We start from the raw sequence: 25,077 nt of genomic DNA on the forward strand, positions 1-25,077 counted from the left end.
TCTTTTAGTGACTTAATCTAAGTGGGAAAAAATTGAGAATTATTGAGAAAACTAGTAGAAAATGGTTGATGGTGTACCTGTGTCACGGCTTCTCTTTCCTTGGCTCTTTAAATGCAGACAAGGTCCTTATGTTGTCTGTGGATAATAGAACGTGAGTAGCTTACTGTAAGAATTAAAATAATATCATTCTTATCTTAATGGAGTTCTTCAGAAACATTGTGCAGAGTAAACATTCAAGTCATTTGTTAGCTACACTTAATACATTAGCACATATACCCAGTATTCTCATAAAGTGCTTCAAGCCTGTTCTACAGGAACTGCTTCTAAATTTCTGGCTGTGCTAAGCAGGAAGAGATGCTAACTCAGCCTCCAGATTTGTTCAGTGCTGGCCGTGCTGTTGGAGCAGCTACCATAAATATGTGTCTTTCCCCCTCCATAGTAACAGCAATATTTTCTGAACTACAACTGGTACATGTACTCAGTCATGTCTGATGAACAGCCTGATTCTGTCCTTGTTATATATCAAATCCAGATGACTTTCTTGTTTACTTGAACTCTAGTATGTTGCTTTTAAAGTGATCGTGGGGGAAAATTAGAAAACGATCATTGTAGTGCAGACGTGTAGTTGTGTGAAAGTAAGTAAATCTTCCAAAGTGAAAATCTAGAGCAGGGTCTTAAAATTTAATCTATCTGATGTTAGAATTAAAGGTCTCACATGCAGGTATTACTTGCATTGTTTGTAGTTCCACTGTTGATTCGTAAAATAGTTGTCTCCTCTATTGATCTTGTAATAAGGTATTATTTGTATTAGATCAGCTGTAGCGGCTTTTGCCATCAAGTTTGAATTTCAGTAATAATTTATCCTATCTGTCAGTAATAAAGTAATTACAATTTATTACATTCTATGTGACTGATTAGACGATATATGCAACAAAAACTCAAACATGTATAAGTCTTAAGAAATGTCAGGGGAACTACAAAGCAGAAAGGCCGTTACAGAAATGCATTTCACTTTATAAATGTTTATATTTACTTTATAAATGTTTATATTTATTTGCTTCCATCCTATAGAATAATATGATTTGTCTCTTTGTATGAAGTGTTACAGATATCTCAAGCAAAATGATGTTAATAATAACTCTGTGGTTTGGAACAAAATTGAAACTTGGCATGTTCAGTCATGCAGGGGAGCTTGATATCTGGTGCTATACCATTTTTTCCAGTCTATACTGTTTTTCTGCTGAACAAGTGTTTCTGTGTGCGCACACCCACATACAGATGCAGACAGCCTGAACTAATAATGATTGTGATGCGTATAAAGCTGAAAACGTTGTGCGTAGAAATAAGAGTTGATATGCAAGTTGCAAATAAAATACTATTTTTCTTTTTCATCTTTGGAATATGAGTTTAAAACTGCAGTAATTAGCTGAAAAGGGTTATGACAGAATGTTTTATAACCTTTCATCTGCAGTACAATGTCATTTATAACTTAATTTCAGGAGAAATTCAACACAGATTGCAAAATAAGCCTTTGCCAAACAGCTGTACTTTGATTTGAATTTATTATTAAACGCTTGAAAGCCATAGCTCTGGCTAATGGAGATATTAATCCCAGAATTTAAGATTTTATGTATAAGTAAAAAGCAAAAACAACAAAACTTTGTTTCCTTTTTCAGTTTAGATCTTTATTTTTGTTGCTGAGGAATCTTTTGCTTTTGAATTATGGCTTAAAATTACAAATTGCTGCAGTTAATTGAATTTGTGTTCTGTTTAAGGTTGCCTAGGTGGAGTTTTTGAGGTGTGGCTGTTGGAACAAAGCAGCAGACGCTAGTAACAAAGCTAGTCAGCTCTTAACTGGTGAAAAACATTTATTTATTAATTTTGACTTCAGCTTGATCTGGGTTTTCCTTGTTTGGGCCGTTTCTGTGTTAGTTTTTTAGTGTTTAAGGGAAAGTGAAGGGCTTTGCTTTGTATGTTGTGATGTAGCAGACCTGCATTTGATTGTTGTTGATGCTGAAGTAAAACCTATCTTTTGACAAAAATTTCAGTTTGCTTGCTGTGATCTTTGCCTTATCTGTGCAGAAGTAAGCACTCTGTCCCTGTGTTCCATAGGAAGCTTTTTGAAATATGACTGAAATGCAAGTCCTTAATAACAGGGTTTTACATGGATGAGCAGAAGCTTGAGCTGTGCACCTCAAGTATTACAGAGGAGTATGCAGGAATACATGCTATTCTTATGTGAAAGAATAAGAAACAACTTTCTTCTCAGATCTAGGGGCCTTTGCAATTTTAGGCTCCTTCCTTGTCTGGCAAGAAGCACTCTATGCTTCTGTTTTATTATTTAAGGCCTTTATTTGACTTAGTTTTGAGGAGGGCCAAACTCCAGTAGGACTTCTGAACGTGTATTTCTGCTTCTCTGAGGTGTCATTTGTTCTGGCTTGAAATAGCGGGCATGCAGCATGTAAATCAGTTTCTAGATAAGTTTCTGTACAGCTGAAATGGCTGAATCCCTTGGATTGGGAATGACTGGCAGTGGAGAGCAGCTCTGCTGCGAAGGACCTGGGGCTCATTGTAGAGAGTTGGCTGAATATGAGCCAGAGCATGTAATGGCAGCAAAGAAGATCAACAGCATCATGGGCTGTCTTTACAGGAGCAGAGCCAGTCGGTCAAGGGAAATAGTTATCTCCCTTTCCATGGTGCTCTTTAGGCAGCAATATTTTGGCGCAGTATCTAGGATATCACATCCATTTTAGGGCTCCACAGTACAAAAGAGGCATTGATAGAGTGGAGCAAGTTCAGCCAAAGGACGCCGAGATCATCGGGGCAGGAGCACTTGACCTGTGAGGAGGTGACTGTCTTCATCTCTGGAAGTCTTCAGCGCTCAGATGGATACAGCCATGAGCACCCTAATCTGAGCCTCCTTTGGGCTAAGACATCCAGAGGTCTATTTGTGCCTGAATTATTCAGTAGTCTATACATATTCTCTCTATATATTTCATTCTCATAACTGTCAAAGAAAGTATAAATGCAGGACTGACTAATAAAATCTTTTATTAAATCACATAGGCAGAATTACTGCTTTTTGCTTGGCTTATAAACAGGATTACGCAATACATAGTTGTTGGCACTAAAAGTGGTCTTGACTCAGGAACTCAAATTCTCTTTTGGTTCTGCCATCATCTGAGCTTAAATGGTTTTTGTGCGTGTACATAGGGAGGAGTGTTTCACTTTGCTTTTAGATCTTGTGGACTTAAGATTGACGAAGGTTAAAGTACACAAGTACTAGAAGCAGGATGTGATTTACTTACCTTTGGTGGTAGTCAAATCTTCATGTAGAACTAGGCTTCATTTACAGTGACTTGGAAGTCAAGCTATGTTACTACAATTATTGCAGTGGAAGAATCACAGTGAGAACAAGTTGAAAATAAATGTTAGTATTGTTTATGGCATTTAGTTCTACGTGATGTTGTGTGCTTTTCCCACAAGAACGAGCGTAGTCTCAGTTTATCTAGAGAATTCATTGGTTGTTTCTGAAGGACTCTTTTTATGGTTACAGTGGAGAAACAAGAGCAAATTAATATGTTTAATAGTTGTCCTTAATATATTTTGGGGAAGAAACTGGAATAATTCTGGTTTGTTTTTTTTTTTTTTTTGAAACTACTCTTTAGGTGGATATTCCAACTGTTGTAACGAAGAAAATGCTCAAGGCAGCAATGAAACACATAGAAGTGATAGCCAAAGCCAGGCAGAAAGGTACTGTAAATACTTGATGTGTTGTCAGCTTCAAATAGCAAGTATAAAAGTTTAATTTTGCATGTTTCATTATATTTGCTAAATCTTTCCACCATCGTTACCTTTTTAAAACAACAACAACAAAAAAGAACAAAAAAACCTAATCCTTTCACATTTTACTTCTGGAGGTTGCAAAGACAAATAAGGAAAATCTTATGGTACAAGTAATCTCTCAGTTCTGAATTCCAGAATTCATGTATCCCCATAACTTTGGAGTACTAAACTTCTTTATCTGTATGGTAAACGAGAATGTGTTTGTCTGTTCAGAGCAATCAAGATCATCTAACAGTGGTTCTTGAAGTTTTTCTTGCGTTACAGCTAAGCCATTATGAATGAAAGGAGTTGCATGTCTGTGCAGTATAACTGTAGCTCTTACATTGTAACTCTTACAGCTAGAATGAGTTCACACCTAACACTGATTTCATACCTGCATCTGGTGGTGAGTAGTTAGTGGAGTTGTTCATTATGTTGAAAAGCTATAGTTATGTTTATAAACTATAGATTTAGACAAGTAGCATATTTAATCATTATCCAAATACAAATATCTTCAATAGCCTAGTATAAAAATTACTAAAACTGCTTATTGAAGGAATATTTGAAAAATACAATGCTTGCTGTTGGAAAATAGTTATCTTTACTTCTTTTTTACTGGCTGTGTTCCACAGTACTGTATCTACTAAATGTGGTTTCATTCAGCTGTTAAGCGTAGATGTTTACTTTCACTGAAGTCACAAACTTTCCTCCCTTCCCTCAAAACATGTGCTTGATATCCATAAATACATACTGTTATTTGAACTTTGGAAGTTCTTATTGAACGTGTGAGTAGTAGGCATGAATAACATGAGATACAGCGTGACTGAATTAGATGTTTTTCAAAGCACAGCAAAAGTTTCAAATGCTAGATTATCTTGCAGTGACTTTTACACCAAATTTCATGTTTCCTTTGATTTCTATGAAGAAGTTGAAAATGCTTTTCTTTAGCAGCAAAGAACTGGATTTTAGATGTACAGCATTGAAAACAGTCGTTTTCTTCAGTTGTTCAATGGAGAAGCCTCTGAGGGCAGATACATGAAGTAGCACCTGAAAATGACTTTTAGCAACACTTCCTAGTAGACGCTGCTGAACCAGCCACCTATCGCACGTTGTTTGGAGGCAGCTCTCTGGCCTTGCTTTGGTGGCTAGTTGAGCTTAGGTTTTTCTGTTAGTTTATTTTCTATATCCTTCTTAAAATTATTGTTCTAGGGAGCATTTCCTTTCTTCCTACTCTTCTTACCTTTACCTCTCCTAATAATTCCTCACTATATACACAGGCACCTCTGTGATTCTCACCTGTCTCTACCAGAATACACGTTCCTCCTCTCTGCTTTTACTGATGCCAAACAGGCAGATTTATCAGGCAACATACATTCCCGCAGCCCCTGTATCAGCTGATAGAATAGAATGGTTGGAGGGACCTGCAAGGATCCTTAAATCCAACTCACAGCTCTTTTTGGTAAAGGACAAGCTATCAGGCTTCTGTGCTAAATTCAATACGCTGAGAACAATCTTTAACCATCCAGATAACAGGTATGTATTCCGTGCCCAACCTAGTACGGTTCTTGCCATCAGTCTGTACTGGATTGATAGTACAAGGAGATGTAAGTTACTGCAGCTCAGTTCTTGCCTTTTGAAGTAATTTGAAGGAATATAACGTTGTTGCTGCAAATTAGCGTGTATGGTTTTTTAACCAGATAAAGCAGGTACTCTTTCAACTCCAGCTGCTTACATGAGGCAGGGTTCTTGCACGTCCCATGCTTGTTTTTGGAACGATTTATGCTGGTTTTATGTATGGTGATATATGTCCCTTCATGTTCGTTTCTAAGTGTTCTAAGGAGGAAATAGATATAACAGTATTGAATAAACGTTTGTTTACATTGATTTTGAATTGTATTGTAGGCAAGTCAGTAGGTAGAAGCCCAGTAAATTAGAGACCAAGAAGGAAGTCAGGAAAAAGCATATAGAGGTGTACTTTGGGCAGTGCAATTTTTTTAGAAGAATCAAAATGTTGAATTCTTCAATAATCATGGATGAAAAAAATCATTCTGGAAATCATGTAAGCTGCAGTTATTTGGTGTAGAAATCCTTATTTTTATGTGAAATTTTTGTTTTTACATAGCCAGACTTCCGAGTCCAAGCCAAGGTTCTTTTTTAAAGTTACAACACTGTATCCCTTTGGCAGTAGTACATTTACTGAAAGTATTAATCTTTAGCTCAAATGAAAAGTGATCACCTCTTTTTTCGCAATAACAAAAAGCTGGAACAACTTGTAATACTTATTTATTTTACTTGCAGTAAAAAATGCAGAATTTCTACAGCAAGCTGCTTTAGAAGAGTATGGACCAGAACTACACGTTGCTTTGAGAAGCCGAAGAGATGAACTTCACTACTTAAGAAAACTTACTGAACTTCTTTTTCCGTATATTTTACCCCCCAAATCAACAGAATGCAGGTATAAAAAGCATTTAGAGTTGTATATCTGCATTACAATATAGTACTGTAATTTTGGGGACTGAAAGAATGAATTCTAGAGGCATCTTCCATATCACTCCTTGTTATGCTTTCGCTTGCATGTTCAAGGCTGGTGTTAGCTCTTTGCTTTTTAAGACTGATTTTTTGATCAGTCTTAAAGTAATTCTAGCACACTTAAAATGCATTTTTAAGTACTAAAATATTTACAAGTAAAATATAGTGTTATGTAATCTAGTATGGGTACTGATTTTTTTCTTTTTCTTTTCAGATCCCTGGCACTTCTTATAAGAGAGATTCTGCCTGGTTCTGTTTTCCTTCCCTCTATGGATTTCTTAGCTGATCCTGTAAGACTTTGGAACATGTGAATGATCTTTATTTAATATAACTGTTTTCCTCCTAAGTATATTGTGGTAAAACAAACGATGCACAATAGTTTAGTTGCTATGGGTTTTGACTGGGTAAAAGGAAAAAGTTTCTGGCCAACATTTTTGTTCATTATAACTCATTTGAATGATTAACTGACTGAAATTGATTAAAATCCAATATTGTCATGATCTCTTAAGAATGTAATTTTAATGAAGTACTACAATTCTTGTCAAACAGGAGAGTGCTATGCTAGTATAAACACCCTCAAATTGATGTATCCACATTTCAACAGGGGCTCAATTACTTGAACTTGAGCTGTATGCATCTTCATAGCAGTTCAAGTAAACCATTCTTTTTGCAGTTGTATTATTTTGTCTTCAATTCTGCAGATAATAATGCATTTATTTCTGAAGATGGAATGCTGCCATCTTCAATTTTATTTATGTATATATATAAATAGGCAAAATTGCAGTGCTTATAAATGTATCACGTAAGTGCAAGTAGAAGGTACTGTAGTTGTGGAGGCATAGCTCATTTTTTGTTGTTTTTTCCCCTAAGTATTAATATATTCATAGGTTGGAACTTGGGTATAACATGATAGTGAAACAATTTTCATCTAGTTTGTTATTTCTTTAATATTAATTTTGTACTGTGTTTTCTTGCAGGACACTGTCAACCATTTGCTGCTGATTTTCATTGATGATAGTCCAGTGAGTAATGACAGAATTAAAACTAGCCATTTTTTTCCTTCGTTAAAGCAGCTTTCTTACCCAGTTGTGTTTTGTCATTTTTTTCTACAGCCTGAGAAAGCAACTGAACCTACTTCTTCATTGGTTCCGTTCCTTCAGAAATTTGCAGAGCCAAGAAATAAAAAACCATCTGTAAGCAAAGGCAATATTTATTTGTTTTCCTGTTCTGCCGAAGTACTTTACCTGATATATCTATCTACAGCTTTTTGCTTTATGTTCTCACTGAAAATTTGGAAATTGGCTGACCGTGTTTTTAATCTCCTATTAAGGTCCTGAAACTGGAGTTAAAGGAGATCCGAGATCAGCAAGACCTTTTATTTCGGTTTATGAACTTCCTGAAACAGGAAGGGGCAGTCCATGTGCTGCAGTTCTGCCTGACTGTAGGTAAGATTATATGTGTGCTGAGGTGTATTTGATGATCTTTAAAAGGTTTAAGCATTTGTACGTTTAAGTGAATGAGCCTAAGAACAAGGCAGCGTTGTTAAGCAAGAGATTGTGTTTCAGGATTTGTGTTCATTTAATTATGTACTGATTTTTCGAACGCTAATCTTGGCAACGTTAATGTCAGTGTGGACTCTAGGTTGTAATTTTAATTCTGTTTATTGATAAAGTTTGTACGTTTTAAAATAGAATATCCTTGTAAGGAGAAAATTCTGGCCGTAGGTACAAGGTACAGCTGTATCTTTAAAACATATGATTACTAAAGTATTCTTAAAATGAGCCATACATTGTGAAAAGATTCTCATGTTCTTTTATCTCTAAAACCTCTATAAAGAGCAGAAGTGTAACAGGAACAGTAAAGCTGTTGAAACCTCCTCCTATTCAGTAACCTGTGCCTTGCTTATGATGCACGCATTTGGTTTTACCTTTACATAAGTGTTGTCTGAAAAGCCTTCTGCTTTCCAATGATTTTGGAAAGTTTTTTGGTCAACTAGTGGTTAATTATTGGTGTACCAAAAGAATACTTTTTTTTTTGTAAACAAGTATTTCCGTGTTGCATAGGAAATAATGGTTCTGCCTTCATATCCCAAGCTCATACGTACAGCAGCAAAAGATGTTTATTTAAATTAGACAGGCTTTATCCCTGAAACATTGCAGAAATCATTAGTTATTATATAAAAGAAATATAAGTCATCTCTGTGCATGCGCTTTCTTATGGGCTCAGTATCCTTCAAACATGTTGGCTTTTTGTCAAGAAAATCTCAGCAAAGTGATTACTAGTTTAATGCTGGTGATATGTGTAGAGGTTTCTAAGCCAACACAATTCTCTAGAGCTACTTCCTCTAGCGGGAAGGTTACTCAGACTCTGGCTATTGCTAATGATCAATCTTTTTTCTGACTAAGCTTCAGAATTTTCTTCCTTCTAAACTTCTCTTGCTCAATCAGATAATGACAGGACAAGGGGGAATGGTTTTAAACTAAAAGAGGGGAGATTTAGATTAGACGTTAGGAGGAAATTCTTCACTCAGAGAGTGGTGAGGCACTGGAACAGGTTGCCCAGAGAAGCTGTGGATGCCCCATGCCTGGAAGTGTTCAAGACCAGGTTGGATGGGGCTTTGAGCAACCTGATCTAGTGGCTGGCATCCCTGCCCATGGCAGAAGGGGGGGGTTGGAACTAGATGATCTTCAAGGTCCCTTCCAACCCTAGCAATTCTATGATGTTTAAAGATGGCGAGTTTGTAGATTACCTTTTAAAACTGAGAGTGAGATTTATGTCTCTCAAATTATGCTATTTCAACTAAATGCCTACTGTAGGTGATTTTTCACTTGATAGAAATATTGTGGACTCACAAAGGAAACTAAATGTCCAAAAAACAGAAGGATCTTGAAAGACTTTCTCTGAAGAAGCTTATTACTGTCCATTAATTGAAAAACAAAGTGAATGCTACCATATTTTCCCTTCTTTTTGGATAGCATTCATGCCATTAATGTGACAAGCAATAAATCAAGTAGGATTGCACAATGATTGTGCTGAATATATTTTTATTTTTTTTTTGTCAGGGGAAGTGTATTCTGAAGTTATCCTGATACTAAAGATATTATTGATGCATTGGATATTAGGAATGAAATAGCAGCAGAATAGGCAGATGACTAGTTTAAATGGCTGTTAAGGTTCTTCCTGTGCAATTATAGCTTCATGGATGTATCCTCACTATGATAAGAAGAAATTAGTTTTAATGGCAATATACTTTTAGTAATTATATAAACAAATTTAAATTTTAAGAAGAATGCAGCTACCTTGATATTTTGAGATGTCTTCTGTTTGTTTTCTTTGTTTTGTTTTGTTTTAAAGTTTTCTGAATTACTCTATCTGTTGGAAAATGAGTTGATATTGTATGTTGCTTCAAGATGATACTTGTTTGCCAAGTTCATCAACAAATGCATTTTCTCTCCATTAATTCTCAGAGGAATTCAATGACCGAATTTTGCGACCAGAACTATCAGACACTGAAAAAATGGCTCTTCATGAGGAAGTCCAGAAAATTTACAAAACCTATTGTTTGGATGAAAGCATTGACAAGATTAGATTTGACCCATTTATTGTGGAAGAGATTCAAAGAAGTAAGTTTGAATTTGAAAGAAATCATTTACACTGAAAATTGAACAGAATTCTGTAATAAAGTGATTGTGTTAGATGAGTTAGTCTTTAATCTTTACTTTTGTTGTAGCTTTTAAGATGTTACCCCTATACTGTGCTTAAGCCTTGCTTTGTCAGTTTATTTCTATTTTTGTCAGGCTTGTATTAGACTTTGTATTAGCTTGCAAAGAAAAGCTGATTTTTTCTCCAAATTTTCTGTAGTTGCTGTAGGTCCATATGAGGATGTTGTGAAACTTCAAACTATGAGGTGTCTTTTTGAAGCTTATGAGCATGTACTTTCTCTCCTTGAGAATGTTTTTACTCCTATGTTCTGTCACAGTGATGAGGTAAGTCTGACAGATTTGAAATGTTAGTCCTAAAGCAAGACTGTATTTTTTTTTTCCTAAGATATACTATTTACAAGTCACGTACCTGAGAAAATGTCTTAATTTTCCAATTGGTTTTCAGCTCTGGCATTTAACTAAATCTCAGTAAGAAAAATGAATTTATTTTAGCTCAACGCCACATCAACAGAATAAAAAGAACCAATGTCTATTCATTTTTGATGTAATAATTTGTGTATAGCACTGCTATTGCAAAATCCCACTCTCCCCACACTTTCCCTTCTTTTACGATTGCAATTTTGGTGCAAAAGTAATCTTCATGATAAACCTAAAGCACTTAAGAATATCTTTATTTACTTTTTAAAACAAAATGGTACTTACAGTTACAAAGATTTTATATAGGCTCCTTCAATGTTACTTCTTCCAGCACTTGAAAGTCAAGCGCATGTTCTCAGGAAGATCATTCAAAGTGATGTGTTAGGAATTTGAGATGGTTCTATGATTAGTGATGAAAACTGGGTTCTGAATGCACATTTCAAATTCCTCAAGTTGGCTGCACAGCTGTTTAAAGCCTTCTAATAGGAAACACTTTAAACGCAGTAGTTGATTGAGTTCTTGCCCCTTTTAGAATTTGTTTGTATAAATCAGGCTGCATGCTAAGCTTCTCACGTTTGAGGCAGATTACATTGACTGCACTGCAGAGAAGGAACTGGGGGTTCTGGCGGACAAAAATCTCAACGTGAGCCAGCAGTGTGTGCTTGCAGCCCAGAAGGCCAACAGCACCCTGGGCTGCATCAACAGAGGAGTGGCCAGCAGGTGGAGGGAGGGGATTGTGTCCCTCTGCTCTGCCCTCGGGGGACCCCACCTGGAGCACTGTGTCCAGCTCTGGGGCCCCCAGCACAAGAAGGATGTGGGGCTGTTAGAGTGGGTCCAGAGGAGGGCCATGAAGCTGATCAAGGGGCTGGAGCACCTCTCCTGTGAAGAGAGGCTGAGAGAGCTGGGGCTGTTCAGCCTGAAGAGAAGGCTCCGGAGTGACCTCATTACAGCTTTTCAGTACTTAAAGGGGGCTTGTAAAACAGATGGAGAGCAACTTTTTGCTCAGTCATACAATGACAGGACAAGGGGGAATGGTTTTAAACTATTAGAGGGGAGATTTAAATAGTATAGAAGGAAGAAGCGCTTCAGTCAGAGGGTGGTGAGGCCCTGGCACAGGTTGCCCAGAGAAGCTGTGGATGCCCCATCCCTGGAGGTGCTCAAGGCCAGGCTGGATGGGGCTTTGGGCAACCTGGAATGGTGGGAGGTGTCCCTGCCCATGGCAGGGGGGTTGGAAATAAATGATCTTTAAGATCACTTCCAACCTGAGCTGTTCTATGGTTCTCTGACTTACCCTGGAAATGGGTACTTGCCTCATGTGGTGTTACGCTTCATAAAGTGTATCTCTCAAAAATGATATTGATGGTCACCTTTTCAGTAATAGCTATAGTGCTTCAAATGCTTGATTTTAGCAAGGAGAGACATGGATTACAGTGCTTTGTTTTAGTTTGTTTGAATTACAAGGCTATGTAAACTAAAATAAGTAGTACTGGGAGCATTTACTACAATTGCAGTCTGTCCTTTTCTGGATGAATGTTCTCCTCCTCAATTATGGTCAGCTTGCCTTTTACTTCTGATTCTTTTTTCGGAATTCTGCAATGTTATTGCATAGGAGCCCTTACCTCAGTCCAGTGTTTTCTTTGATACCTTATTTTTCTGTTGTAGTACTTCAGGCACCTTTTAAGAGGAGCAGAGTCACCGACGCGCAATTCAAAGTTTAACAGGTAGGTGTGGTAGAATCTTTAAGGTTTTTTTCTTTGTTTTGTAGCTGAAAGTTTCAAAATATTAAACTATGGAAATTTTGCTACTGCCTGATACTAACCAGTGGTACTTCTCTTAAATTGACAGGTTACATGTCAAAGGAGTAAGCAAAATTATACAGGCTGTTTCTTTGATTTGAAGCATTTTATAGAAAAGAATTTAAAATGTAATTTTAGACCTCGATGTTTGGGAAGGGGAAAAATAAATGTACAATGAGGAAAAAATAAGAAAATCAACACTTTACTTCCATTTTACAAGTGACTAATTATGAGTACCATTTTGCTGTGAAATTCTGGGTCACCTTGGATTTCAGGTCTTAAAGAGATGCGTGTAGCCAACTCGTTCATGCTATGACAATTCTCTCTTGCTGTGACAAGTAAGATTTGCTATTTCTCCTAGCTCAAATGTATTTTCTGTTCCCTTGATTATCCACATTCATTGCAGAAATGTAGTGTCAGAAGCCTTGTTTCTGGGTTAGGGCTATATACTTGCATACCACCTTTAGGGTCCAGGAGTCTGTGGACAAGAAAAGTAAGCGTCTCTTGTGGCATGAGTGAGAGCTCTTCCACTGTGGGCTTGGGACAAGTAGGTGTCAGAACTCTCTTCATCTCTTTTCTCCTATTCTGGATGTCTCAGTCATTAAAAAAAAAATCAATTACTTTTACATTCTAGCCAAAAGAAGGAAAACTTAAGTGAGATGGTTTTTAATTTGGGTAGGCTTTTTTTCTTGGTATGAAGTAAGATCAACAGTAAACATATGTTCTGGAGGAGTAACAGCAAATTATTTAACTTTTTCTGCATAGACACATACTGAGCAGCAGCCCTCTTGACTCACGGCCTACTATGAGTTTTAAGTGATGTGAGATCCCTTTCTCCTCTGCTGATGTTCTTCAAAAACTGCACTGTTTTTCTCTTGTGTCTCTGGCTGTAACATCAATATCTAGTCCTTGTAGTTCTCGTGGATCCAAGGCTTCAGCTTAAGAGTAGTGCTTTCTCAGATTGGTGCTGACAAACTTCTGTTCCTTAGCAAAGAGGTGTAGAAGGCAGCTTGGCCAAACTGTATTTCTCCCTTACTTGATATTCCACTATGAATGGTGACCTTAAACCATGCTCCAGTTTTTGTGGAAGATGGCTATAGGGTTTCATCCAGACCTAAAAATCTGCCTTCTGGTATCTTTTCCAAAGTAATTCATGTTAATGGTGAAAGTATCCTATCACACGTCTTAAATCTAGTTAAACTGTGAAAACATTTAGGCTACCTTCTTGGTTCTTTGCTTTCCAAAAAAGAAAGGGTGAAAGTACAGGCAGTCTGTAGGTGGAGTTTTGAAAATAAATCTTTGCAAAATAAGCAAATCTTATGTCTGGGGACTGTCGTCATATGTTTCCTTGGAGTTCAAGCAGCATCTACAGTGTTACAGCTAAAATTAATCTGTTTTACATTTTAGAATGATTTGAATGCCCTGAGTCAACACTATGGCTAGCTATGTGAGATACTGTATATTCCTGAAGTGGTGCCTCTGTGAATATTCCCATGAAAGAGAGGTCCTATATGAAAGTAGTTGCTTGTTGCTTTGGAGTGTCTGCCTGCAGAATCTGTTATGGAGTCACTGCCAGAAAAAATAAATTACTTATGGGATTATTCCAAATGTTATCCATATGCATATACCTCATCCTGCCGTTTCTTCCTTCTTCTAGCATCAGTTCCAGTTCAGAGAAATTGCAGGCAAAGAGATTAGTTTTGTTTTCCACATCTTTGATTTGATGCTTTGCTTTGCATGTATTGCATAGATAATGCTGGTTAAAAAGTCTGAGGTCAAGTAGTTGACTGGAAATCCCAGTGGAATGGACATGCAGGCAATGTGTTGAAATGTGTAAAACAATGTCATCTGTGTAGAGCTGTTTCTAGAGAATACAGTGTGTAAGTAGGAGGATGGGAACTATCAATGTATAATTTCCATTTTTAATCATTTTTTTTAACTGTACAAAGCAATCATAATTTTTTGTGTATGGATCAGAGAGACAACATCTGATGAAAACTGTTGAGTTGATAAATAACTACCCTCACAGTAAAGAAATTTTTCTTGATATCTAGTTTGAGAAGAAGCATTCTGATTTGTCATCATTGGGTTAGCAGTAAAAGTAAAACAGTTTTCAAGTAAAGGTCCAAGTAGAAGAAGTTATTAACAATTTTGGGGAGTGGTTAGGAATAAAATGCTCAGAATTAAGTAATTGTATGTAATGTAATTGTTTCTGTTAGTCATCATCAGTTCCAGTTTGCTAGGATATGTTTCCACTTTCACAGTTACCATGACTTAAGACAGTGCAAGATGCCTTGGAAAGCAGTTCGTATTGTAAAACATCTGAAATTTGAGTATTCTGATCCAGTAAACTATATAATATTGTGTCAGTTTGTCCAGAGTTCAGTAGCTCCAGTGAATTAAAAATGAATCGTGTGCAGTGGCTGTATGTATGGTTAAGTTTGAACATTTTGGTTGAAACTACTGAGGTATTGGTTCCATGTACCAAGTTATGCAGGATGTCCAAAATAGGTGACAGTTCTTAAAATATGTGAAATTAAAAAAAAATAATAGTAATACAATGTTTTCTACTATTATCTAACACAGATGACTTTACTATGTAAAATAAGTCCACAGGCTTTTCTTCATATTGGCCAAATGAACTAGATTCCTACATGACTTGCCAACATAGATTACAGAAGTTTGCTACCTGCTTGGCACCTTGTGGAAGGTAACTTGAACAATGAAAGTCAACACAAGCAGCTACTGATTTAAAAAGAATGAATGCCAGTGAACGCTCGAAAGTTTTAATAACTAAGGTTTTAAATTCAAAGGCGATGGTGCTGACGACATGTGCAGGCACCTGTTCTTATTTCACTCTGTAAAGATTTTAGTTCAGAAACTCTATTCTACCATGGTTTTGATTAATCTGCGGTGATGGTCCAAGCCTAGTCTGTTCTGTTGAGATAGGTCTGTCAGGGTTTTTTTTTTTTTTTTTTTTTTCTTTTAACATTATTTTCTCCTGGGCTCTGGGGTAATTTTTGTGCCTGTTGTTGCAGAAGTAGCCTGAGTTTGGATGACTTCCGGTAAGTCTATCTAACACTCAATAAATGTTGTCTGCTAGTTGTGCTCCATCTATCATCGCTACATCACACAGCCTTTATAACAGCAATTAATCATCCATTTTACTTTTAAAAACATGCAAATGTCATCTTTTTAACTGCATTTCTCCCCATGTTGTCTTCACATTTGTTTAGAAATTGCTTAATTACTAATTTTCATAAGTTTGCAAAATATTAATATTCTTTGTTGTTAACTATTTGTCTGTTGTTAATTTGGAAATGTATTTGCATAACTTGAAGCGGTTTTTTTGCCTGTGATTTCTAGCTCTTCCAAAGTTTTCCACAGTTTTCTTCCCTGCCTATCGTATTTCCAGATTGTGTTTGAGGTTTCATCCACTTAACTGCTTGTTTTACCTTGTACAACTGTGTCTAGTAGAATTGCCTTGGCATTGCATGCAAACATAACTGCTTTATGAGTATTATGTTTAAAGTCAAGTACTCAAAGACAGCAATTTCCCAAATTAATCATCTATTCAGCCTTTCTCATGACTGTCAAAGGTTTGATTACAACATATGCTTTTTTTATATAATTTTCTTTATTCATGCTCTAGGTAGTCTGTGGTTGCTCATTAACGTCTTAATAGCTGTTCAGTGGTTTTTCTCATTATTCGTGCTGCTTCAAATACATTCTATCCAAACTCAGAAAGAAATCTTTTCATTATGGGCTTTTCCTTTGAATTGTCAGTTGTAGCATCAGTATTTATGTATTACTCATAGCATTCTTGAGTCTCAAGGGAACATTAGCAACTTCGTTTTACAGATTAGGAATCAAGTTAATGGAAACTTTTAATCTTTTATGTGCCAATTCAGTGCATGGAGTTATAATTTGCTAGTGTGCTGGGCAAGAAATAGCATTAATATAATTTAGTTTGTTGATTTTAAGTGCAGCTCTGCACACTCAGCATTTTGCCTAATCAGGTGTAGGGATTTTGGCCAAAAGAAAGTGATACTCTGATTTCATGTACATCTATCAGTTTGTCTGATAGATTCAACCTATCTAGTGGTACTCTACCCAGCAGAGGTTCACAGCAGTTTTCTTCAACTGCATAGCCCTGACTGACCATTTGAGATCTGTTCTGTGCGCTGAACGAGCCAGGGATCCTATAAGAAAATTATTTGGTGACCATCCATGATTAAGGAATGCCACAGTGCTCAGTGGCACTAATACAATCTGTGTTCTGCAATTCCTAGCTCTTGAGCGATTAACAACTGCAATTTTGTATGTTACACTTATGTGAATTCTGCAACTTTAAATAAATAAATAAATCTGACCTACTGTCATCACATCGTTCGTCAGGAATGTTGGAACTTGCAGACTCTCCCTCTCAGAGCCTTGCCAAGAAAGTATCCATAGATCGATGGTCTAACGTTGCTGTTTTGTGGATCAGCACTAGAGGGAGTGGGATATTTTCCCAATAAAAGTTTTGTTGACAGTAGCAGACTGGCAAGTTTTGGCAGACTTGGTTCCTCTTCCAAACAGGCCACTGCGTCTCCTCTTTCTTCTTCTGTGCTTTGAACCTGGCCGTGTCTTAATCCCATCTGTTCCCTTTCACCTAGCCTCAGGTTCTTTCTCCTATTTCTACCTGGCCAGTGAATCTATTAATTTCTATCCTGATTCTTGGGTGTTTTTTTAATCTTGCTCAGCTTCTTCAAAAGCTTGAACGTGCTGTTATCTTCATGTCCCTACTAACTTCCCCAGATTTTGTCCATGCTCATCTAATCTGGTTTATGCTCTGTGTGCTTGCTCAAATATTTCTACCAAACCAGTCCTATGTTTTTACCATATTTTGCCCACTATGTGTCTGTGTAGCCTCTGAGTCACCAGTTTGTGTTCTTAATTTGTGTCTATCGCTGTGAAGAGAAGGCCATCCTAGGTTGTCAACTTATAACTGTTCCAGCGTAGTACTATTCGTGAGGCATGGTCTTACAGGCACAGCTGTATTCTGCCTACTGCTAGAGCATTAGCAGAGTGAAAACAAACCTTCACCAATCCAAGCCTGGGATACTCTACTAAATCTGTAATCTTGCACAAATTTGCAGTTCTCAAGACTTTGAATATTAGAGTTTTCACAGGAATGACAAAAACTTCTAAAAAATTAAGTCAAGTCAGAAGTATAAAGCATTCACCTTCTTCTAAAGCTGTTTAGCTTTGAATACAGTTTGTACATTGCTAGCCTTATGTTTAAGCTCTTGCACAAGCTTCAGGTAGATCCCAGATGTGGAAGAAGTTCAGCTCAGCTCAATAGCACGTAGTTGTTTTAAATCGAGTAGGACTGTTTGAGCATGGATTAATGCTGCAGTCAGGACCTTATCTTTGGTTAGCAGAGATGGAAAAGAGAGATGGTGCCTCTGTTGGAGCTGGTTATGGTAAGAGATAGCAAAAGACTTGAAAGAACAGTGGATAATCATTTTTGCAGTTTTAGTCATGTGTGCAGTCTGGGTAAACTTGTAAACAGGAAGATAGTTTTTGTTAGTAACACGCAGGTGCTTTGAGTCAGCAGTTGGTGATGGCAGCATGGTTTTATGAGAGATGGAGACATCTTACCTGCTTTTTTTGTTACTAACTACTAAAAAGTAGTATTGACATTTTTCGTTTAAAGGAAAACCAAATTTATTTAGGATATTTTTGGTACTGTAAAATATTAATTGGCCTTTGAGTCTTAGTAATCTATAATGTTCTTTTGAGTCTTTGATTCTGCAGTTCACCGTATTGATTTTTTTTTTTTTTAAACTTACCTGTTAACTGTATGTATTGAATCGCTCGCTGTAAGTAACCTCAGGTTGATTCCACACACAATAAACATTTTTCTTCCCAGAGTTAGTCATGACTTGCATTTCTACTTAAGAAATAGTCTCCTCTATTAGGCCTTCTGTAAGGGCATAAGAATGCTGTGAAATCTGTGTGCAGAGCGCTATTCCTGCCCAAACTGTCTTTCTTTTTCCGTAACTTGTTGCTTCTTGGACTCATTATTCTAAGTTGCTTTATTTTTTAAGAAAACGTTACGTCTTCGTCTTTCATTCAGGCTGACTCTTCAAGATTTTTCAGTTGCATCTGTTTTGTCTCATGCTCAGTCTTGTTCCTTGTGCATTCCTTTTGTCTGTCCCTAATGCTTAAAAGTCAAGATCTATCTTGAATCATACGTACTTGTAAAATTCTGGGATGTTTATGTGAAAAGTGCATCTAACTACACCATTTATAGTACTTGGCAACAGTAGATAAATGTTTAAATAAGAGTACATGGAAAAGGACAGAGTTAGTGACCTTCTTGGTCTGCATGCCCGTAGGAATACCAGAGTTTCTGCTGTCATAACAAAATTGTTTTGCATAGTTAATTGTTTATTCTATGTACTGCATTACTGTGATGTTGTTATAAGAGTGCTAATGTTAGCTCATGGCTAAGCAGATGGGAAATCCAAATCTCTAGTAAGAGTAATCAAGAAATTCTGATGATGATTGATCAATGAACAAGCTTGCCATAAATTAATTTTAAGCTAGGTGGAATTGTATTGACTATGTAGGTTTGCTTTTTTTTTTTTTTCTATATCCTCTTAATCTGCAAATTCTGTGCAATGACCTGCTGAGCTGCTGTGTAATATGCCTTGTACTGTGAACTCTGGCTTCTGTAATCCTAGGACCACACAGAAAAGAGGAGAATCATTTGGAATCAGCAGAATAGGCAACAAAATAAAAGGTGTATTCAAGAGTTCTGCAATGGAAGGAGCTATGCTGCCTAATTATAACTTAAATGAAGGAGAAGATGACTTTGTGAGTAAAAGCTCTACATTTGTTGGTAGACCTTTATCATTTATTTCCCTTCATTCTTGAAAATGTTAAGTGTGTCTTTTCTGCTGTCTTCATTGCAGGTATAACTTAACTTAATCAGAAACCAGCAACTTACCCTCATTTTCCATGTATTTGCTCATAAGTCAAGGCTACATCCCCAGTTACCTTTTGAGCTTTAGTAGAGAGAAATAGTAAAAGTAGTATTGTCAGATTGTTTTGTAAGCAATTAATTTTTCTCTAAAAAACATACTGTACCATTTTATAATTCTGGGTGATAAGATATTCATGGGACATGGCTTTTATTTTGAAATTTGCCACAAGACCTTAAAAACATTAAATAAATTAATGGAGAAATTGCTATGAAGTTGGTCCGTGATCCATTGTATTCTCTCAAGATCGTGAACCAAGTAGTTGTTTCTAATTCATTTTGGGTGTCATCTTCAACTAATGTTTTTCTTTCATGCAAACAGCAATTAATAGAGCCACTGGTAGAATTATTGCTTGAGATGTTGCTGTCTGAAGCACAGTTGAGGGACAAATGGAAAACTGTAAAAGAAGAAGTGGGAGAATTGGTCAGATGTTGGTAGTAATGTTTTTTTTTTAAGAACGTGTCTTCAGCCTATTGTACCTGTTGCTCACCAAATAAGATGTGTTTATCACCTTGATAAACTGCTAGCTCATTTTCCACAACCTAAAGATAAGTTTAAATACAAATTTATGTTATTCGCCTTGTTCAGAACCGTGTTCAGAGGAAGGTGGGAAAGAATCAGCAATGTAGGACTCTAAATGTTTCTTTCTTTAAATTGAGAATTTTCTACAGTCTAAATCTTCATATAAGTCATGTCTTTAAATTGTTGCAATTAATTTCTTGGACACTTAAGTTCTTGTTGATGTCATTTATCTTGTTACTCTTGGGAGGCCAGATTCTGATGAAAATGGGTTAATTTTCCAACATTGCTTTTACAGGGTCTACTAGCCAAAGGGTGTAGAAGTAAAATTTCCCTATAGTAAGTGAATTATTATTAGTAGAAGTATAATTGAAGCAGTTGTACTAGAGCTCAGAGAGGGAACATGTTTTTGTTTCAGAGCACAAGAAATTACTTGTGAGAAGTTCCTGAATTCAGTGAGAGACAGACAATGTAGAGTTTAATCCTTACTGAGGAAACTGACAATGGTTTTAACTTAGGCAAGAATAGAAGGTTTTAAGTGCAGCATCGTTTCAAATTCTTTTTTCAAATATTCAAATTCTTTTATTAAATACAGGAGAAGGGAGGATACTACACTTTTACTAAAATCACTTTCTCTAAACTGAGGGAAATACCTCACCCCCTTCACTTGGTAATTGTGTGTGGGATGAAGAGTAGGGGAAAGAAAACACCTAAACTATGGAAAGGTTACTATACATACAATGAACTGGACGGACCTGTAGCTTCACTTCCTGAGTGAATATTGAATATACAGAATTTAATAGTTTAATAATATCACAGTAAGAGCTGAAGTGTAGTTTCCTGGCGGGTGTCACATAGGGGAAGAGCTGTCCTAGTCAAAACATGATCTGGCAAGTGCTTCAGACAGTATAATTGTAAAATAGCAGCAGTGCAATATACAGACTTAGCAACTTTTGATTAGTGCATGCGCAGAACAAATGGGAGTTATTTCTTACCATAGAGTTTGATCTTGATTTGGTATTGAAGTAATTGGTGTTAATGTAAGTTGGGTTGGATTCAAGGTAAATAGGTGAAGAATGGTAGTGAAATGGAGCTCTGTGCATTATGAGAAAAACCAGAACAATGTCTCAGCTTCATTTTTTTCTTTTTTTGACAAAGTCATGTTGGCTACAGTTAAAAGCCTGTATGAAAAATCATGTGGTTTAAGGAAATCACGTACAGATAGAAGTAGGTACTCGCATCCTTCTGTGGCTCTGAGCGATAGCTTTGTAAGCTGCTAATGTGATAACAGTAATTCCATGAAACCAGACTCAATCTTTTGTAAACTAAATTTAAATATAACAAGATGTTGTGTGTATTGCATCATGGGTATTGTTCCCACATTGGCAAGAAGACCTGTAGGCTTGGATTTGTGTCTCTGCTGGATAAAATAAACAGAGACTGAGCCAAGTGATAACTATTATAGATTGGTGGTCTGATTAGAAAGGATTAAAACCTTCAGAAATTCATGCTTCCTGGCTTACAGTTAATGTAAGTGCCATGGTTCCCATAGTGGGAATGCCTGGGAATTTGCATAGCGTTAGTGCCAAAACCAGGCTGGAAGTCAGGTGATGGATCGGGGGAAGTTACAAGCGTGTGGAACTGCTGCTGATGGATTACAGTCTCATAAGGGTCAAGTGAACAAGACAGCGAGGTTATGGCCCCTGTATAAGCATCTCAGAAGACCTCTGACCGCTTTATCCGGTCCTTATGCTACCTCTGTGCAGTGGTGTCAGTGTAATCTCTGTGTCAGCCACTAGGGTAATACAATGCATAAAACTAAATGAGAAGTAAGAGTTGCAAGCAATGGTAAATTAAAGGAAGAAAGAAATTACAAAGTGTAGACAAGAGCTGAGTTTTGCTGAAGTCCATACCTAAGCAAGTAGTCGCTCAGAGAGCATCTGTCCCGTTTATTCCATTCTTTGGTGTAAATTGGTCCTGCAGTTGTACTGTGTAATTTGTTCATTTCAGGTTTGGTTTATTTTTGATTAATTACTGTGAAAGAGCACAGGCTGTGATTTAGCCCTCAAATTGTGAACTGTCTTAGCAGAATGTGTTCTATGCAGATTGGCAATTGAGACTGCACTTTGCCTGTCACAACTTCACTTTTAATTGAATAAATTGGGTAAGTGGAAGCAAAAAGGCACGTTGAAAAGAGGAGATTAATGTAGTGAATCTACAGAGATCTGTTGTGGAAGACAGTGGTCCGCAGTAATCAGACTGAGGATCATTTCAGCACTGTGCAAAGGCAAAACAGAACTGGACAAAGATTGCTCGTGTATGTGTATTGGGCTTATGCAACAAGGTTCTGGTAGCAGGGGGGCTGCAGGGGTGGCCTCTGTGAGCAGAGCACAGCAGCTGCCCCATGTCAGATCAGAGCCGGCTCCAAAAGGGACACAGAGCCAAGCCAGGGAGCGAGGGCTGGTTGAGCCTTTGGGAGAGCAGATCTAAGGAAGGGACAAAAACTGCTGTGTGACAGCAGCTGGGAGAGGAGCAGGCCCCGGGCCGGAGCTGCTGCCCGTGGAGAGGAGCCCACGCAGGAGCAGGGGGTCTGGGGGGAGCTGCCGCCCGTGGGGGACCCGTGCTGGAGCAGTTTGCTCCTGGGGGATGGACCCCGTGGTACGGAGCCGTGTGGGAGCAGTTGTTGAAGAGCTGCTGCCTGTGGGCAGCCCCCGCAGGCTCAGTTCGGGCAGGACAGCATCCCGTGGGAGGGACCCCGCGTGGAGCAGGGGCAGAGAGGGACCGTGAGGGAGCAGCAGGGACGAAGCATCAGGGACTGACCGCAGGCCCTGTCCCCCTGCACTGCTCAGGGGGAGGAGGTGGAAGAGGGTGGATGGGGGGAAGGAGTTTTTAGTTTCCCTGTTCTAGTCCACTACTGATAGGCAATAAGTTATATTAATCTCCCTGCACTGAGTCTGTTTTATCCATGATGACAGTTGTTGAGTGATCTCCCTGTCCCCGTCTCAACCCATGGGTTTGCATCATATTTTCTCCCCCTGGCCTTTTGAGGAGGAGTGAGAGAGCAGCATGGTGGAGCTTAATTACCTGTAGGTATGAAACCACCTGAGTGAGTTGAACTATTTATGTTTCTGCTGCAGTTGAGTCATGGTTTTGTGAATATTGTAGCACAGCCAAAATGCATTTGTTAATACGTGGGGAGCCAAATCTGCAATTTATGAAATTATTTCAGGGATGTTGTAGTGCTGTAATGCATTAATTAGATTATCCCAATACAGGCAAAGCTTGTTAAGTCATCTAGGCTTGGTCTTTGTGGGGAATTCAGCTGTAAATTGTGAAGCTAAGGGAAAAGAACTTAAAATTAGATTCAGGTTTTTCAGTTTGCTTTAGTTTTGTGTTTTAAATTTATACGTTAAAATTTTCTATTTTCAATTTAACAATTGGCAGTATTCTCAAGTCTATGTAGCTGAGTCTAAGACCAGTCCTACCCTTCCTTTTCATAGGTGCTTTCTCATTTACAGAAATAATTTTAATTTCTTCTGGTCACTTTTCTATTATTCTTTGTTCCATCTGCTGAATGAGAATCAGCTTAACCATTGTTTATATAAATAAATTGCTTTCCAAGGATAGCTGCTTAAGCTTGGATTTTTTAATTTAAATGTTTAAGATAATCTTTCTGCTTGTGATCCTAAAAAAAAAAAAAAAAAAAAAAAAAAAAAAACCCACAAGGTACCAGAAAATAAAAATTTAGTGTGCTGTGTGGCAATTTGGTGATTCATTACCTGTGGGCAGTTTAGCATGTTTGTAATGAGCAGTATCAGGAACATAAAGCATGTCAGTATGGTGCTGGGATCACAGTTCCAGTCTGGGAGGATTTCTTCAGCGTTCACGTGGCACTGGCTCTAAGGCCTTCTTGCATATGGAAAAAACAGCTTCATATTTTATGATGTGGAGTCTGAGCCTATGAAGCTTCAGCATTGGAGCTGCCCTACCCACAGCCAGCAAGGGTTAGATCTATGTTGCTCCCTGATGCCTCTCTTTATGGGAATGTGATGCTGAAACTGGAACTGATGGGAAACGCAGTGATGCTGACGATGGCTTTGCATGAAACTATCTCTGGCCTGTGGAAATAATTCACTCCCAGTCTTGGCTGTGTTGCACCTTGAAGAGCGAGTCAAATTCGTGTGTCTGCAGCATACTCCAACACACTCAGCTTTTGGGTGGGAGCCCTGTTATATCGGTGTATTGTTGACTTCTGTCTCTTGTGTTTAGGTAGCTTCTTGGCCTGACTTAATAAGCTCAGGTCTTCAGTTTGAGTACCAGTATGATGGAAAATTCAGCGCAGCTAAGTCTGTGCTGTTCCTGTAGCACTCAGATGGTCTGTGTTGAAGACATTCTTCTAGCTGTCTCTTCCTGTGCGCTTTGCTTCTTTCTCCCCTCTCTCTCTTCTCTGAAGTATCAGATATGAAATTTGATAGCACTATAAAAGCTTTCAGATATTATTATTATTTGCCAACTTCAAATTAATCTGTAGCCATTCTACAAATAAAAAGTTATCTACCTGAAAACTCCATTAATGATATGGATTTTTGTTCTTTTTTCCCTAGTGATCTGGAGCGTGTACTTAAAGACTTGATTCTTTTGTTGTCGTATATGCTTTGCAAAGCTAGACTGAACCAATTAAAATAGAACTCTATTGAGTGTTTGAATCCTTACAGATTGAAGAAGGTGTTATGGTGATGGAAGATGATTCTCCCGAGGAAGCTGTTACTACCCCAAATACACCTCGCAACCTTTCTGCATGGAAAATTAGCATCCCATATGTAGACTTTTTTGATGATCCCTCCTTGGAAAGAAAAGACAGAAAGGAGAGAATTCCAGTGTTCTGCATTGATGTGGAGAGAAATGATAGAAGGGCAGGTATGTGGTGTTGTGGATAAATAAAACGTCATTTAAAAATTAACTCACAATACTGTTATGCTGTATCTGACAGCTGTTTCCAGTGTGTTAGGTGTACCTGTTTTTTTCTGATTTCAAAATAATGATTTGAAAATTCTGGGGAAGTGTGTTTGAAAGCTAAATGATTGCATTTACTATTTGCAAGTTGAGAATTGACTCCTCAGCATGAATCAGTTGCACTTAGACTTCACGCAAAAGTTTGAGAACTTCTTTTTCCAAAAGAGAAGGAAAAAATAGTTGATCCTATGATTCATAGTAATGAACACCTGGCATATTTTTCTTTCACCCTCTTTGAGCTTTGTAATAATGAATAATAAATGTTTTTTTCTGACCTTAAAA

General features: G+C 37.6%; 1 protein-coding gene across 2 annotated transcripts in view; it reads left to right on the forward strand.

Moving 5' to 3' along the window:
• The window catches only part of SNX14 (sorting nexin 14), a 55,978-nt gene that overhangs the window by 14,096 nt on the left and 16,805 nt on the right, over positions 1-25,077 (forward strand). The window contains exons 7-18 of one of the 2 annotated variants that reach the window (XM_066994571.1): positions 3,669-3,753; positions 6,124-6,280; positions 6,569-6,644; positions 7,332-7,376; positions 7,467-7,547; positions 7,685-7,799; positions 9,822-9,977; positions 10,216-10,340; positions 12,096-12,154; positions 15,268-15,294; positions 18,964-19,096; positions 24,498-24,699. In XM_066994571.1, coding sequence (XP_066850672.1) covers positions 3,669-3,753; positions 6,124-6,280; positions 6,569-6,644; positions 7,332-7,376; positions 7,467-7,547; positions 7,685-7,799; positions 9,822-9,977; positions 10,216-10,340; positions 12,096-12,154; positions 15,268-15,294; positions 18,964-19,096; positions 24,498-24,699 — 1,261 coding nt within the window. The remainder of the gene's footprint in view (positions 1-3,668; positions 3,754-6,123; positions 6,281-6,568; positions 6,645-7,331; positions 7,377-7,466; positions 7,548-7,684; positions 7,800-9,821; positions 9,978-10,215; positions 10,341-12,095; positions 12,155-15,267; positions 15,295-18,963; positions 19,097-24,497; positions 24,700-25,077) is intronic. The other variant, XM_066994572.1, reaches the window with a different exon arrangement.

The sequence above is a fragment of the Anser cygnoides genome, chromosome 3, assembly GCF_040182565.1.
Source record: "Anser cygnoides isolate HZ-2024a breed goose chromosome 3, Taihu_goose_T2T_genome, whole genome shotgun sequence".
Lineage (NCBI taxonomy): Eukaryota > Metazoa > Chordata > Aves > Anseriformes > Anatidae > Anser > Anser cygnoides.